This window comes from Cololabis saira, chromosome 13, assembly GCF_033807715.1.
Source record: "Cololabis saira isolate AMF1-May2022 chromosome 13, fColSai1.1, whole genome shotgun sequence".
NCBI classification, from domain to species: Eukaryota; Metazoa; Chordata; class Actinopteri; order Beloniformes; family Belonidae; genus Cololabis; species Cololabis saira.
In genome coordinates, this window is record NC_084599.1 from 10,936,635 (window position 1) to 10,953,322 (window position 16,688).

The window sequence follows — 16,688 nt, forward strand, 5'->3', positions numbered from 1 at the left end:
ATGGTTACGAAACCTCAGGATTTTTTTCTTCTTCTAAATTAAATTTTCACTTTGAGTCAATATGTCATGAGTATTTTTACTTCTAACTTTGACATCGAACATGATCCAGATGGATTAACAGTTTCCACCTCAAACACACCACACCGTCTCATTCTGAAAAATCCAAAGTTTATCTACAAGAAGTTTAAGAGCACCGTTGCTCCTCCAGGCAAGTATTGTAACATGGGGGAATAACACTATCATAATGAAAAACAGCAGAAAAATAAAACTCTTGAACCATGTTTTTTCTGTGTGTGGGTTTCCCAAATAAAATACAGAATGCTTTTTTGACTGATTATTGATTTTTTTTCTTCACATTATGAATCGAACTATGTGTAAAATAAATAAAATAATTAAAATTAAAATAAATAAATAAATAAAATAATAATAATAATAATAATAATAATAATAATAATAATAATAATAATAATAATAATAATAATAATAATAATAATAATCATCACATTTGATTCTTTTAATTTATCTTCCCCACAAAGGGAACCAAATTATTTTAAATTAAACTCCCTGATGTCTTGTGTCACCTACATAAAACACAAGACAACGGCATGTGTCACATATGGTTCCCACCTTCCTACCTTTTGCATCTTGCCTGTAATTTCAATTATACGTGATCACTTTGAGCAGTAAATTAACCTAATAAACGAGACTGTGATATGTAGGACATGAAAACTAAGATTAGAAGTACAGCTGGCATCTAAGTCTGGCAAATAAAACAAGAGTGTGAGCACCAGGGAAAAGGGAAAAGGGTCTGCCCTCAGGTCAGTCAACACACCACATTTGAAATGAATGAAAATATGATCAACCTTATTTTGGGCAGCAAAAATATCAGCTGCAGATCTCATCAGGACAGTGGTTTCGTGTGAGATGGAGGAGGAGCTACTCTGTAACAGGAAGACAGTCGCTGCCCGTGAAGAATGGTGAACAGGAACCGGTGTCTTCTCAGTCTTTCCAGGAATAGTCTTGATCCGTCTATTGCTTGAGGATTTCCATGTAACCCCATTCTTTATTTATTATTTAAAAATAGTAATAAACATAATTACTGTTTGGAAAACCTTATAGCCCTTTGTATGGTAGGTGGAACCGTGACCAGACTGCAAAGTCTTGAATATTTAGCATTGATGAAAAGTGAAAAGTCAGTTCCAGAGACGAATGGCTTTTAAAGATGATCAAAATCAAGATCAGGCTCTACATCCATGGGTTTCATAGCTTGATGAAGAGGTTTGACAAGCTCTAAATGAGTGGCCACTGACAAAAAAAACAAAACAATATAGCACACAACTGACTTGATACAAACCGGTTTGTCCTGTGGTGGGGTTTTAGTGCAGAAATATGGAGGGATTGGGTTTGTCATGAATGGATCTGACCCTCTTTAGGTTTGAATGTGCAGGGTTATACTTAGGAAGATCGAGAGTAGAGTGTGGTCATCCCAAATGCAGGAGGTCAGGTAGACATAAGAAGAATGTCCATTATTTAAGTGGACCATCCAGGTGCTTCTTACAGCACATTGTGTGATTGATCACATACTGCATACATACAGATTTTGGAGAAATCTGTACTCATTAGTATAATATGCTGTTTCAAAATTACTTTGGGTAGGTTTTTGCTGATAAAATAGGCTGGAGACTGCAAAGCACTAAACTAAACTAAACTACCCAAATATTCCTTTAAATTAATTTCTTTAAATTAATTCTCTTCTTTGTGCTCCTTTGAAACCCCCAGCTTTATATTAGACGTACATTTACAGTGTGCTTCCAGCATTTTTGTCCTCAATAATAATTGAGTGTGAACTGAATTTTTTTTTTTTGTACTAAATAGTACGAAGTCTGAAAATGAAACATAATTGCAGGTGTTCCTGCTTTGAGTGACAGTTGAGTGCCAAAGCTGCTGTCCAAATGACGCATGGAGTCGGCTATTCTTGGATTTTATTAAGATCTACACCCTGTACATCACTTCTGCCACCAAAGTTTGAGATGGCAAAACAAAAATGCCTGATTCTATTAAGTTTTTAACATGGCTGTCTGTAAACCAGTGGGTGACTTGACAGTGACTACGCTCATCTTTTGTACACACTGTGGTACACACTCATTTGATACCTTAACCTCCGCACTGCTGGACTGATCTGCCATGACATTCAAAAAGATTTTACCGGCAAAACAGCTTTGACTCGTCTGGGCATTGACGCTTGGCCTCTGGGGATGACTTATGAGGCAGATACCAGGAGTTTTAGGTGGGTTTCAGGGGTCCGTTTCACAAAGCAGGTTTAGTGAAAACTCTGAGTCTGTTAACCCTGAGGGAAACTCTGAGTTTTCCGTTTCACAAAGGGAGGTAACTCAAACCAGAGAAAGAGAGGTAACTCTAGCCTGTTTCACAAAGAGAGGTAACTTAAGCTCTCGGTCAGTTACCGTAGTAACAGACTCTCTGAATCTAACCTGGTCGGGACCAGGTTTATCTCAATGAACCTGGAGTTTCTCTGCGTCTCCGCCTCTTTCAGAGACACACGCACATTTGATTTCCTCATTCATTCAGTCAGCAGGCGAGTTTTGGCGAAGTTCTGCCGTCTGTCATTTAAAACAGAGTCAGTATATATATATTAGAAGTCCATTGTCACGAACATGGCATGTCCTTTTGATGAAGACACAATTGATGAAGGTGCAGAATTAATGCGCAGAGAATTAAATATTCGTCGGGATATGGTTATCAGACCACGTAATACATGTATATTACAGTACATAGTCTCATTACAGGCAAAGCAATATATGTTAATCCTTTATTTGTTATAATTTTGATGATTGAATTGTTTAATGATTTCATAATATATTCAAATTTTTGGAGATTTTTTATTTTGGGTTTTCATTTAATTCCATTTGGGTGAAAAAGGACACGGCGTGAAGTATGTGGATCTTCAGATGCAATGTTTCCTCAAAGGGATTTTGTAAATTGAAATGTTAAATAAAGTTTTGTTTTTTTTTAAGTACGTGGATCTTTTGTTGTCGCCGGTTGCCATGGTGAATCGTTGTATCAGCGCTCTATAGATACTGACTTTTGATAGTTGTGGCGCACGCGCTTAACTCCAGGTGAAACTACTTAGAGTTGAGTAAATTAACTCAAATCCGCTGTTCTGGAACCGAAAACTCAGAGTTTCCGATCTCAGAGTAGATCAACTAAGAGTTCAGGATTAGACTCAGAGTTTGTTGAACCTGCTTTGTGAAACGGACCCCAGGTGTGTGGGGGCTATCACTGTCACCTTACTAGAAGGCTTCCAGCTCAATTCTCATCTGAGACCTTTTGGTCTGGAGTTTGCAGGTTCTCCCTTTGTCCGTTTGTGTTCTCTCTAGATACTCTGACTTCCTTCCACAATCACAACAACATGTGAATTGGGTTGATTGGTGATTCTACATCAATAGCAGGGCTTTCTGTGCGTGTGTGTGTGTGTACATGGATTTTTTGTCCGCGTGGCCCTGTGATGGACTTGTTCAGGGTGTAGGATGCATCTCATCTGATGACAGCTGAGGACTGGGAGACTGAGCCTGGGACCTCTCTTGACCCTTAACAGGATGAAGTGGGTATAGAAAAATGGATTGATGGATTGATTGGTTGTGTAGTGAGTTTGATGTGAATCAGGTTCATCTCATAGATGCTTAGCCATATTGGGATCTCGGGCTCATTTTCCCACAAGTAGAGCCTGCTGCAGTCGGGTCTCAAGGACAGCAGTCACCTCTGTGCAGTGTGTTTGATCCAGATGGGTGTTATGTGTACAAGAAACATGCACATTAAATACTAAGATACACGACTCCCAGAGGAGCATAGCCTTTCATGACTTGATCAATTTTAATCTTTTCACCTATCAGTGGTTTTAATATTGCTGCTGATTGGTGTACATTTAAGCTTGAAATGGGTTAGCAATAGCACGACTTATAAGTGCCAGGGAGATTCATGTCTCCCTCAAATGCACTTGTCCTTGAGGAAAGGGTAAAAATGTAATAATAATAATAATAATAATAATAATAATAATAATAATAATTATTATTATTATTATTATTATTATTGTTGTTATTATGATTATTCCTATTATTCCTATTATTATTATTATTATTATTATTATACATATTGTTATTATTATTATTATTATTATTATTATTATTATTATTATTATTATTATTATTATTATTATTATTATTATTATTATTATTATATATTATACAAAGCAAAGAAAAGGTGAGTAGTATGAGGGGAAACATAATGAGAGCACCACAGGATGGGAAGCAGAATGAAACTAGCAGGGGAAGACTTTAAGACAAGACAAAATATATTTACAAAAGCAGACCCCCCCCACCCCACCCAACAAAAAACACAGGAAAAAAAAGGGGACACAGGTGAAGATTATCAAGGGAGACAACAGGAGGAAGAAGTAGGGAGGAAGGGGCGGAAGTAAAACAGGAAATGGAGCACTGACATCACTAAACAAAGAACTGAGGTGTTACTGATGTAATACAAGAAAATCCACAAGAGTCTGGAAAAATCACTAGATCAACAAATCAAAATCCTGTTTAACATAAAAATGGTAGACCGTAAAGAAAACACAAGAAAACCAAAATGAACAAAATTTGTAGATCATGACAAGTGGAGCCAAAGAGAAAACAAAGACCCTGTAACAAATACATTTACTGGCTCCTCTTCTATTCCTCAGATTTTTTTCGCAGGACATCTTGTGTTATATGTTATTCATATTCATATTTGTTGGAGCCTAGTTACACAGTAATAGCCTAACTGAAAAATATCACATCAGAAAACTGCCATGTAACCAAATATAAGAACTAATTCATTCCATAGGTAAGAGGGTGCAAACATATTACAGCTGAGAGAAGTGTCCTGTTTCTGTGAATGAGGAGCCAGATTTGATGGTCAAAATTAAGGTACTTTTTTTTTTTTTTTAAGATAAAGAATGAAATTACTTCTCTCTACGACCTCCAATAAGATGTGTCGGTCATCGGCATACCTTTCCACAACGTATCCTCCCCGTATGTTCTTTAAAACCATAAACAAAAAGCGTGCGTGTGCCTTTAAGGAGCCCCCACCCTCTGCACAGCGGAGGGAGGACGAGCAGGCCAGCGGAACAGCCACTGAGAAGGGGGGGAGAAAAAAAAATCCAACAGAGGACGGTTTCAAGTCCCCCCAATAGAAACTGTGCCTGATTTGTGGCCAATGTTGGAGATGTAAAAAAAAAAAAAAAAAAAAAAAAAAAGAGAAAAGAGAAAAAAAAAAGGAAAAAAGAGCGAGGGTGGGAGAGGAGAGAGAAGGAGGAGGAAGAAGGAGGAGGGGGAGGAGAAGGGGGGAGGAAAAACACTAAAGGGGTAGCTATGGAGATGGAGCGTTTTCCTGGCTGCTTTCTTTGACAGGTGTTGAGTGGGGCAAAAGTCTTAAAACAGAATCCAGCATGTACGCCAAAGGTAAAGGAGCTGTCGTCCCTTCCGATAGCCAAGCAAGAGAAAAGTAAGTGCATGATCTGTTCTATTATACAAGTTTACCTGGTTATCATGCAGGATAGGGGGCAGAGGAGGGGAGCACAACTTTCTAAACTAGGTGCTGTAATTTAAAAGGAGGGTATGAAAGTGCGCGTCCCCGCAGTCGCTCCTCCAAATCCATCCGACCACCCCAGAGGTGCGTCTCTCCAACTTTTTCTCCTGTAAAAGATGTAGCCGCCTTGTTATTATGCATGGCTTATGATATAAATCTTTGTGTGTAATCTTCGGTGCACGCAAGGTACACCAATGTAAGTTGGAGTGTGAAAGGGGACAATGTATTTTTATGTTTCTGGTATCGCTTTTACGCACCCCTCGCCACAGCATGGAAAGTTGAAGAAGCACCACGTTTCTTGTTAAAAGCATGCGTACGAGTCCCAGTACGGGCACGTTTCCCCCCGACAAAACTTGCAGGGATGAAGCGGCTGGATGTGTGGATGTGTAGTTTGTGTGCGGAGCCAGAAACAGGCGCCTTTGTGCCGGCTGCTCGCTGCGCGCCCGGTGCGTAAAAGCCGCGGCGCAGCCAGTCCGGCGAGCAGGGGAAAAGTTTGGTCCCATTCACCAGTCAGGCAGCGGGGCGAAACTTTTCAGCGCTCGAGTAGTACTCATGCCACCCTATTTCTACCACAGAAAAATACTCAGAGTGAGAATGAGTTGAAATATTCTTGATTATGAAAAAACATGTGGACAAGCCACAGTGTTCTGCGTTTAAAAAGTTCTCCATTTGAAATTACAGCACAGATTAACTCACATGTCGCGTTTTTTTTTTTTTTTTTTTGGAGGGGGGTCCGTGCTTTTGATTTGCTATGAATAAAACACTTTTAAATGTCACAAAGATAGACGACTGTCTAAGCCACCGCTTATCATGTCTACCTTTTACTTCAGTACACCAGAACATATTTCCTCAGAGTCAGACCCCCTTTGAATTAGAATCGCCTTTCATTATCATTTGCGCTTTTACGCACTAAAGTGTGAGGTCGGAGGAGTGAGCAGGAACCCCTGCTGAGATGCTACTGTTATCTGCAAACACTGTCAAGTCCTGGGAGGCTTTACTATTCCTCATGAGCCTATACATCTGTAACAGAAAAACAATTTCTATTGCACGTTTGCATTTTTTTTAATTGGCTGCCATGTCAGTTTGATTGAGCTTTTCAGTTATGTGCTTTAGCTTATATCAATACAAGACTTTACACTTGCACACATCTGGTGGAGGAGCATTTGATTTCCGCTCCGAATTTACACCATTTTGCTGGAAAATTGAGTGTCCGTGTGTATCTATGTGCGTGTTGAAGCGGAGCAGTGAATACTAAATGACAACAGTCCCATGAGGCTTCACCAACAGCAGGCAGGGTGACCTTTGAACCAGCATATGATGCTTTAATATTGCATATGAACCGTGTGCAGATATCAGGCTGCTCTACACCTGTTTTGTGAGCCTCAGCATCATTAGTTTATTTATATTACACTGAAAGTAACATACTGCTTAAAAGCTGTCTCTTTAGACAGTTTTTAGTTGCACTTGCTTGTTCAGGGACCGTGGATTATGTTCCATGTGTCATTGGGAGTGAAATCAGTGCAGAGGCAGCATGTATTTCAAATGATAGCGTAGGAGGAGGATTAATAATTTAACTCATAAGAACTACAAGTCTTTTGAGAGCTGGAAATGATGAATGCTTCTGTGTTAAGGCTGCTTATAAATAAAAAGATTCATGAATTTATCTATTTTTCTGTTTGCATTTATGCCTCTGACCTGTTTATAACCACCATTGAAGTTAAAAAATGTCATTTTCTTTCAATTTATCTTTTTACTTGAGTTGAGTTGAGTGTGTGTGTGTGTGTGTGTGTGGGTGCATGTGTGTCACAGGCCCATAGGTACTGTCCACACGTAACAGACGACGCGTGCCCTCACCTGTCATGTCACCCTAACCTGCCCTGCAGGGCGAACACATGTTCCCTTGTAAATGCGGCGCTCACAACAGCTGCCTCAATGCATCAGTGAATTAGCTAATATTCATATTTGCATATTCATACAACTCTTTACATATTCAGCTAATGAAAAGAAGGCGCCCCGGATGGATCTGTATCTTATTAAAGCCAGACTCAGTGACACAGTGTGGCATCACAGCCGCAGCCCTTGCTGAGAGAGGATTCATTATGAAGTTGTTCTTTTTTTTTAAGGTAAAATAGACTATATGTTGATTTCATGAAATGAAAATAGGTGTGTTCAGGACACCCAAGAAAACTGGATATATTATCATCAATGCAAAGCAGTTGCTCTCTGTTAGCGGTGTGTGGATCTGTTTTGTCTTATCTTAAGCTTACTTTCTGTTCACTATTGCACGTTGATTAAAAAAAACCAAACAACTAACTTTTCAAAGAAAGACTTGAAGGAGTAATCTGGAGTTAAATCTCTGTAGCAGTTTGAATTGAATATATTTTACATTTGCAGCATAACAACTGCTAACATAAGCACAGAGAGCAAGTAGCCATGTCAGAAAAGCGATTTTAAGCCTCTGAAAAGACAAAAAAATGCATACGCGCTAAAAGTGATGGCTGGTAGCGTCCCTACAAACGAACCGCGGTAATGTTCTACCTTGTAGTTGTACAAAAAGTGCACTGAAAGAACTGTTTGTACAGGAACGTCCTTCTGTTCGCTGCTACGTTGACTGCAGGTCATTCAAACTACTGTCAGTAGAGTTCATAGCCTCGGCTTCCAAACCGTTGCCGACTTTGTCATAAATATAAATACCGATGCGGTTCAGTGGGAGCAGAGGCATCAAGTCTCCTGCTTTTGCATCCATACGTAGTCGACCTGCATAGATGGAGAGTCTTGTACTAAAAATCTTTAAAAAAAAAAATTTGTATCCACTTTTTGTGCACATACAAAGCTGAAATGCCGTGGTTGGGCTCTAGGGGCGCCGTCCACTCTATCACTTCAGTGGAGTGACATCTTTGAGTCAGAGTCTTGTCAGAGGCTTAAAATAGCAGGTTATTCAGACGTCACCACTCTCCCTCTGGGTTAATATTAATAGCCATTATGCTGCAAATTTATGTTCTGTTCTTACTCAGAAGTGTTTTGATTTATGTTGTTTTGGTCTCTGAAAACGTGAAAATTTACACTTATTACCACCTAGTAATAGACCGAGGGTTTGATTTACCGCTGGAATGTTCCTGGAGCTCCAAGGAAGAATTTGTTATAAGGAATATAATCATTTTAATAAACAGACTTTTTATGTTCTTCTTTAAGTGAATTTGCTGTGAGCACGCAGTCTTATTTAAATATGTTGAATACATTATAAAAACAAAAACAAGAGGAGGGGCTTCAGACTTATTCCCATGCCGTGTTTATTTACAAGATAGTGTTTTAAGTGACGACCAGCTGTTGCAGCTTTTCTGGGATTTAGGTTCACTCTTAAAATATTGAACGGAATTAAACAGAATCTCAATGATCTCTGTTGTGATTCCTAAACATTTGCCTCTGTTGACACACGGAGTGTCAAAGAGTTTGTGGTTCCGTGCAGTTTATTTCCCTCCAAGATAATCCTTGACTTCAGCTCCGCCTCCTGCAGTTGGTGCAGTTAAATGCCGTATTTTTGGATAACCTAATGTTTGCAGGTCAACGGTGGTGGACTCTGAAAGCTAAGCTATAGTATATACAACAACAACAAAAAAAGCAACTGCTTTTAATGTGTCGTTAAGTGTTTACACTTCTGAATGCCACATACTGTAGAACTCAAGCTTCATGTACAAAATGGTCCAACAACGTACACTCACCTTCACCGAGTGTTTGCCATCCCGTGCACAAGACTTAGTTTTTTTATTGTATTATTCTTATTTCTTTCAAAGCCTTGAAACCAAGGCTCAAATCCTTCAGTTTGGTTCAGAAATACAACATGACACAAACTGGCTCACAAACACTTACACAGATTCCTCTCCACAAAGTCGTCACCACACATGTGGAATTCGGCAGCCTGGCCTCGATGTCTTGAGAGCGCAGGTAGCAGCAGCGTGGGGGGAGGGAAGTTTTTTTCCCTTTTTTTTCCTGTGCAGATCCTTGAGAGACGTTATTAAATGAGGCTTTTTGTAAAGAGATAATGATAATAAAAGTAGAGGAAGAACTGATGCCCTTGCAAGCAACAAAATTAAATGTCACATAATTCAGTGTTGTATTTAATGGTATTTGTATGGCAGTGGGTGATACAGGAGCTTCTTTAAGAGCGTGCCCTTATTGTGTAGCCTTAATCGGGGTCTTAATTAAAAGATGTTATTCACTAAAATGTTTAATAACTCAGTGAAACAGCTCAATTTAAAAAAGGGCAAAAAAAAAACAAAAAAAAAAGTATTTGTTTTCTAATACTGGTTTATTTACAGCGATTCCTTTGTTATTTCAAGAGATGGCAGATTTGTTTGGGAAAAGAACTTCGAGTGTAAAGTTAATCAGTTTGTTTTGAACACGAGTCTCTTTACATCCTCCGCTCCTCCTCTGACTCCTCCCATGTATTTACGTGCCATTTAATGGGGATCTTCAGGTCTGAATGCATGGTTTTGATTCCACACAGATGGCTCTGCCATCTGCATTTTTAGCCTTTTGAAGGAAGCCTAAAGAGCCGCTCACGCACACTGATGTAAAAGTAAAGAAACCCTCGATTTACCCCAGCATCCTCTGGCTGACTGCGCTCTCTTTCAGATATGTCAACAGTCAATTAATGCCGCCTATCGTCAGCTGCTTTCCGAGCATCCACACAAATTTGTTGGTATTCTCCCTTTTAAATAAAGCCGGCAGTGTAAATGTTGAAGCGATGTGCCTCAAGTTGTTAATCAGTTTGTCAACACGGAGCAGAAATGCATGTTTTTATATTAGCGTAGTACGAAGAAAAGCATCTGAGCAGAGTCGCAAAGTGAATCTCAGATTCGCTTTAACTTAAGCTTTTTTTTTCTGAATGAAACAAACCCAAATTTGAAAATGAAGAGGAAACTCTCAGTTGAACTGTTGAGATAGGAGGTGAATGGTTTAATAGATGATGTCGCAGAGTCAAAGCTGATACAACACACCTCAGCTGTGTGTGCACACGTGTGAAAGTGGGTACCGTCGTCACACGACTGCACATGTGTGACGGGCGGCGTGTGGATTAACTCCTGGCAAAAGCCATGTATGTTTACTTTCTCAGCAACGCTGATTTCTTTTTGACAAAGGAAGCGCCTTTAAGAAAGCCAAGCAAATATAAGCACTGAGCGGTGTGGGAACAAGTGTTACAGTATCACACGCGTCTGAAACGTTCACCCAGCCTCTCATTCGCCTTCAACTTATGCCACACTCACTTCTTTTATACAATGTTTATACATATTTGATATTATTTTCAGGGGATTTATTTGTATTTTTTCTTACAGTTATATTAGTGTTGCAAGCACTCGCCATGTAGTAACCAGCCCGGCTTAGTCCCCGTTCACTTCCGTCATGCACATCTCACCCTGCAATCACTGCTGAATTATTCAGGCAAAGACATGAAAGTTAATTTGCTAACTGTCTAAGCTTTAGCTGGCTAAACTCAGCTGGGATGCCCTCATCTCTGGTGAAGGGAAGGTAAGGGCTGGCTGGGACAGCCCGGGGCTAAATGTCAGGTGTATTTGCTGACGCTGGACGACGGACCAAGTAGTGGGAGAGATCTCTTTGATGCGTAAAGGAGGAGCAGATCACACACGTGTAGTGGATGCCCCCGTCCCCCCCCCTTGGCTCTGCCACATTGCCATGTGGTCTAAAAACTGATGGAAATGATCCTGCAGTTGGAAGAGTGTGGTTGTCAGACTGCTGTTTGTCTTTGTGGTGCTTCCCCACCAGCTTTATTTCACAGTTATTAATGTTCACTCATTTACAGGTAAAAAAAAAAATATCTTTCTCTCCATCTGGCTGACTCTTTTCATCATATAAAAAGGCACCGCTATTTACTTTTGTTAAATTTCTGTGGACATCATCAGAAGCACCTTTCAGAAATGTGAAATGTTAACAAGAATCTGCTCAAATGATGTCACTCAATCACTTACATTAATGTTCCTGAAGCCTCAAACCTGCCTGTGAAGGCAACAGAGTGAGCCTTGGTACATGTACGATATCTCATTAGCAGGAGATTGGACAGAGCTTCACATAGGGATGGGCGGCATGGACTAAAAAATGTATCACGATCATTTCTGGCATTTATCCCGATAACGATAAAAATGACGATAAAAAAAATACCAATTCAACTCCACCTTTGTAACTATAAATCTATATCACTCTCAGATCCACCATGTTTGTTACACAAAAACGTCATCAACGGGAATTTATCCTTTTTTCTTTCTTTCTTTCTTTCTTTCTTTCTTTCTTTCTTTCTTTCTTTCTTTCTTTCTTTCTTTCTTTCTTTCTTTCTTTCTTTCTTTCTTTCTTTCTTTCTTTCTTTCTTTCTTTCTTTCTTTCTTTCTTTCTTTCTTCTTTCCTTCCTTCCTTCCTTCCTTCCTTCCTTCCTTCCTTCCTTCCTTCCTTCCTTCCTTCCTTCCTTCCTTCCTTCCTTCCTTCCTTCCTTCCTTCCTTCCTTCCTTCCTTCCTTCCTCCTTTCTCCCTTCCTTCTTCCCTTCCTCCTTTCTCCCTTCCTTCCTTCTTAACTTGTTTTCTCCCTTCCTTCTCCCCTTTCCTTCCTTCCTTCCTTCCTTCCTTCCTTCCTTCCTTCCTTCCTTCCTTCCTTCCTTCCTTCCTTCCTTCCTTCCTTCCTTCCTTCCTTCCTTCCTTCCTTCCATCGTTCTGTATCGACACAGAACCATAAATCAGTTTTACACAAAAACGTCATCAATGGGAATTTATCGTTTTTACCGCGAGATGACAAATTCTTACTGTGGGGAATTTTTTTGACGGTTTATCGTGAACGGTAAAATATCGCCCATTCCTAGCGTCACATGAGATTTATAATTAAATGTTACATTCGGTCCCATCGCATCGCCATAACAATAAGTGAAATGCAGATATTTATATCTGCATTTGTGAGTCATTTCTGGTCAGTGTGTCCAGGTATCCAACAACTGATGCAGACCCTCTTAATCCAGGCAACACCCGCGCCAGCAGGGCATTACTATGTATCTCAGTCATGGTTGTTTGCTGAGGTATGCAGATGCAGCCACAGGTGGGATTTCAACCTGTGTTGCTGTTACTAGAGGCAACGCTGCTGCACCACAGTAGTATTAACAGCAGCTGCAACAGCGAAAGATGTGGAAGGTGAAGGCAGCGGTGGTGTCTGTGGTAGTTTTAACACTTGGAGCAGTGACTTCCAGCAGATCCCAGGTACAACATCAGAGATCTCAGTCCAGAAGTGTGCAGAAACCACAGGAATACTGTGTTGAAACCACAAGCTCCCAGGCCTCCGGTTTGAGTTTGAACTGGTCAGCCACCCTGAGAGGAATTGCAATTGTGTCTGGTCCAAGGACCCTTTGACATACGGAGGGAGCTGAGGAATCGACGACCACTTTACTCGCTGATTTACAGCCACCTTGGCCGCGTTAAGTGGTTGTATAAAACATAGCCACGATGAATGGAAGCAAGAGAAAGCATCACTTGTGAACAGTCACTATCACACTTGTGAGGGTGTAATTGCAATGCTGTAGCTGTCATCAAGTTGTTATTGCACTACGCATTTGTTATCAAACCCTTCACCAAAGGATACGGTTTCCGTCATCACTGCTGTTTGTCAGATGAGAAGCCCCACCACACACCAGCTCTTCAAGTCTTTCTAGAGTTACCATTTTCTCATGAAAACCTACTGGTTAGACAAAATGTTTGTGGATGTGGGGCAGGAGAAAATGTTGACAGTGTGCATAACTTGCCTCAATGAAATACAGATTTTCAGACCTAAGAGGCCTCAAACAAATTGACGGCGTTGTGTAATATTTGGGTTTTTGAGTTGGTGGTTACGTCACACACCCTGCGATCCCAAACAGAAAAGAAAAGTTCATTTTTTCACAATATTTTCTAGACCGTTGAGGTTGCTTTGACTTTTCAAGTCAAAAAATCCCCTTCAGGGGTGTTCCACTTGGGTTTTCCTGCTGGGAAGTCAGAATAGTTAAAATAAAACACCTGATTTTCTCTCCGTCACTGGCTCATGTTCAGATGTCCAGCCGAGTCAGATCGGAGGCACATAGGGATACACAAAAGCTGCACATTCAGTTTATGCCGTGTTAGTGGAAAGCAGTGCATGTCAGGAGGCCGTCAAAGAGAGTGGAACGTGGCCAAGAAACTCAGAGAAAGCTGCGTCTTCCCTGTGTTTAATGTATTTTATCCAGAAGTGTCTTCAGTATTCACATTCATTACTCAGGTAGAAGTATAGATACTAGAGTTTAAAAATACTCCTGTAGAAGTTGAAGTATCAACTCAAGTTTTTTACTCAAGTAAAAGTATAAAAGTACTGGTTTCAAAACTACTTAAAGTATAAAAGTAAAAGTAATGTAAGGGGGAAAAAAGCCATTAAGGACAAAAGCCATTGAAAATGAATGTATCTTAGTATAATGCAAATATATTAAAGAACCATATATGTGTACTATTGAGCATTAACATGTGTTTCAGAGAGCAGGAGATATGATGACTAGTTGCCTATAAGTATTGTAATGGTGCAAAAAGTCAAACTTCAGAGGCATGTTATCATTTATCCTAACCTTTATTGGAATGTACATCCAAGTTTAGTTGCAGGAATCTGAGGGAACGGATGTAAGAACAAAACTGGACAAGAACATCTGAAACAACCACAACCAAATTCACTCTATCCGGATGGAGCAATTTAACTGGATAGTTTTTTTTAAAAGTCCGAAATGAAATAGAGTAACGAGGCTGTTTTTAAAATGTAAGGAGTAAAAAGTACAGATAATTGCGTGAAAGGAGTAAAAGTAAAAAGTCGTCTGAAAAATAATTACTCCAGTGAAGTATAGATAACCAAAATTTCTACTTAAGTAAGGTAACGAAGTATTTGTACTTCGTTACTTGACACCTCTGATTTTATCCTTTATTCCTGAATGATAAAAGTGGGAGGGTCATAGTGGAGAAACCTGTATTCACAGAGGAACCAGTTTGGGCTCCTGACCCTCGGTTTCCCAGTGACACACCTGCAGTACCTGCAGGACAGTACAGTATATCCTCCCCTGTCTGCATCTGCCGGCCCTCCTTCAAGAGCCCTGTCTTCAGTTCACATAAGAACTCATGTTCAGCAGAGTTACTCTTACCGGATCTGACAGAGTAACAAAAGGTGTCCCCTGAAGCCTGGATTGAATGAGTGTTTTTAAATAATGCATCATAGCCAGGGCAGGTGCCCGTTGCTAGTGCACGGAGCCCCCTCAGATCACACCAGACTATGCCATGAAAATTTCATTGCTGCAGTGCTCACGAGAATCTCTGTGCAATTTTGTACAGTGCTAGAAGAGTATATCGGAGCTGACGCCTGCCGCTGGGTATTTCACACCGCAAAGAGGGCCTCATTTACACACATCTCACCAGCGGACCCCCCACTTCAGTGGAAAACTTCACTGCCCTCCCCCTGAACTGTTGGAGCTGATACAGCAGAAACAGGGAGATTCTCTCTCAACGTTACAGGGAATGGCCAAAAACACAAATAAAAACAAAGGCTCATTTTACACTAGCACATTTTAATATTAAAACACACCCATTTAGGATCATCTTTATATGTATTAACTTACCTGAACATGCAGATCACATGACTGTTCACTGAAACACCACTGACAAGAATTGTTGCAACTGTATCTTTTAGACTGAGGCCACGTTTACACATAGGCTTCACTTCCAAGACGGAACGAGAGTGTTTCGCTTGGAGTGACAGAGAAGTGGAGTTACTTTTAAGTGTGACTTTAGAATATAAAACAGGTAAAATACAAGAAAATATTGATGGTGGCCAAACTAATTGTAAACACAGGTCGCACTCATGACGCTGGTGACGTTTCTGTTGCATAATGTGACGTTCTGAAGCCTAAATCTCCGTTTCCCTCTGTTTAGACGCAAACGTGAAAACTGAGTTTTTGAAAATCTCCACTTTGGCCGGAGTTTTCAGAAATAATCGTTTTTGGGGGCTTTGAGCTCCGTTTTCGTGTAAACGAACGGCCAAAACGCATGAAAACACCACCGTTTTTTCTCTGTGTAAACGGGGCCTGATATACAACCATTAGGGTGTTTTATTTTCAACTCGATCAAAGTAAATTACAGTCCAAAACTTTGTGGCATCATTTTTTTTTTCCTGTAATACACTTTGATATCTCTATTAAAATAGGCCTAAACCTCTTACTGTCCAGCTGCAAAACAAATGTACATTTAAGATCTGTTTGAGAGCATGCATGTCTGAAACTTTAGTGAAACAGTTGTTTGACGTTGTGGTAGCTCCATGAACGTGTGAATAAAATGATGTAATCTGTCTGCTTCATTTAACCCAATGAAGATGAGAGTCATCTTGGTGGGTTAGTGATGTTGTTCCTTTTTCTGACAATTTTCTGTACAATAAATTGCTTCACAATCAAACATCTCGGCACAACTGAACATCGTGATAGTTTAGCTGCGAACACAAGCGTCGGTAGAGAGAAGAAAAAACACTGGACACTTTCACACAATAATACCAGGGCATTCAGTCCATTTGAGATCAATATAAAATATTACACCGAGTACTCTGCTCCTACTTATGACTCCTTTTCTGCACATACAGTCTTGTGCCATACATGCTTGTGATTGTACCCAGCAAATGCTTCTGGTTTTAAATAAATGGTTTACTCTAAGTATAAACAATGAATGATGTTACAGTTTTATCTGCTTTCTAATGCGGATTAAAACGGGCCTCTAACCAATAATTTCTTTCAGTAAATGGCTATCGCTCAGCTTTATTGTGGCTCATTATTGATCCATTCACTATGGTGTAGAATGAACCCAAACATCATAATGCCCCGGCCTTGATGTATGCGATCAGCATAAAACCAGGTGCTCTCTGTATAAGACAGCACAACAGCTCTCCGTACTCTGTTGAAGAAGCGCAGACAACAACACTGAAGGTCACTGCAGGCTGAAGTGCTCGTCCTCGTCCAGGACTCTGCATTCCTGTTAGAATACCT

At 40.1% G+C, this 16,688-nt stretch overlaps 1 protein-coding gene across 2 annotated transcripts in view; it reads left to right on the plus strand.

Annotated features, from left to right (window-relative positions):
* The first annotated feature begins 5,401 nt into the window (after positions 1 to 5,401).
* The window catches only part of ssbp4 (single stranded DNA binding protein 4), a 127,895-nt gene continuing 116,608 nt past the window's right edge, over positions 5,402 to 16,688 (plus strand). For both annotated transcript variants that reach the window (XM_061737673.1, XM_061737672.1), the window contains exon 1: positions 5,402 to 5,550. In XM_061737673.1, coding sequence (XP_061593657.1) covers positions 5,495 to 5,550 — 56 coding nt within the window. In that variant the 5' untranslated portion in view covers positions 5,402 to 5,494. The remainder of the gene's footprint in view (positions 5,551 to 16,688) is intronic.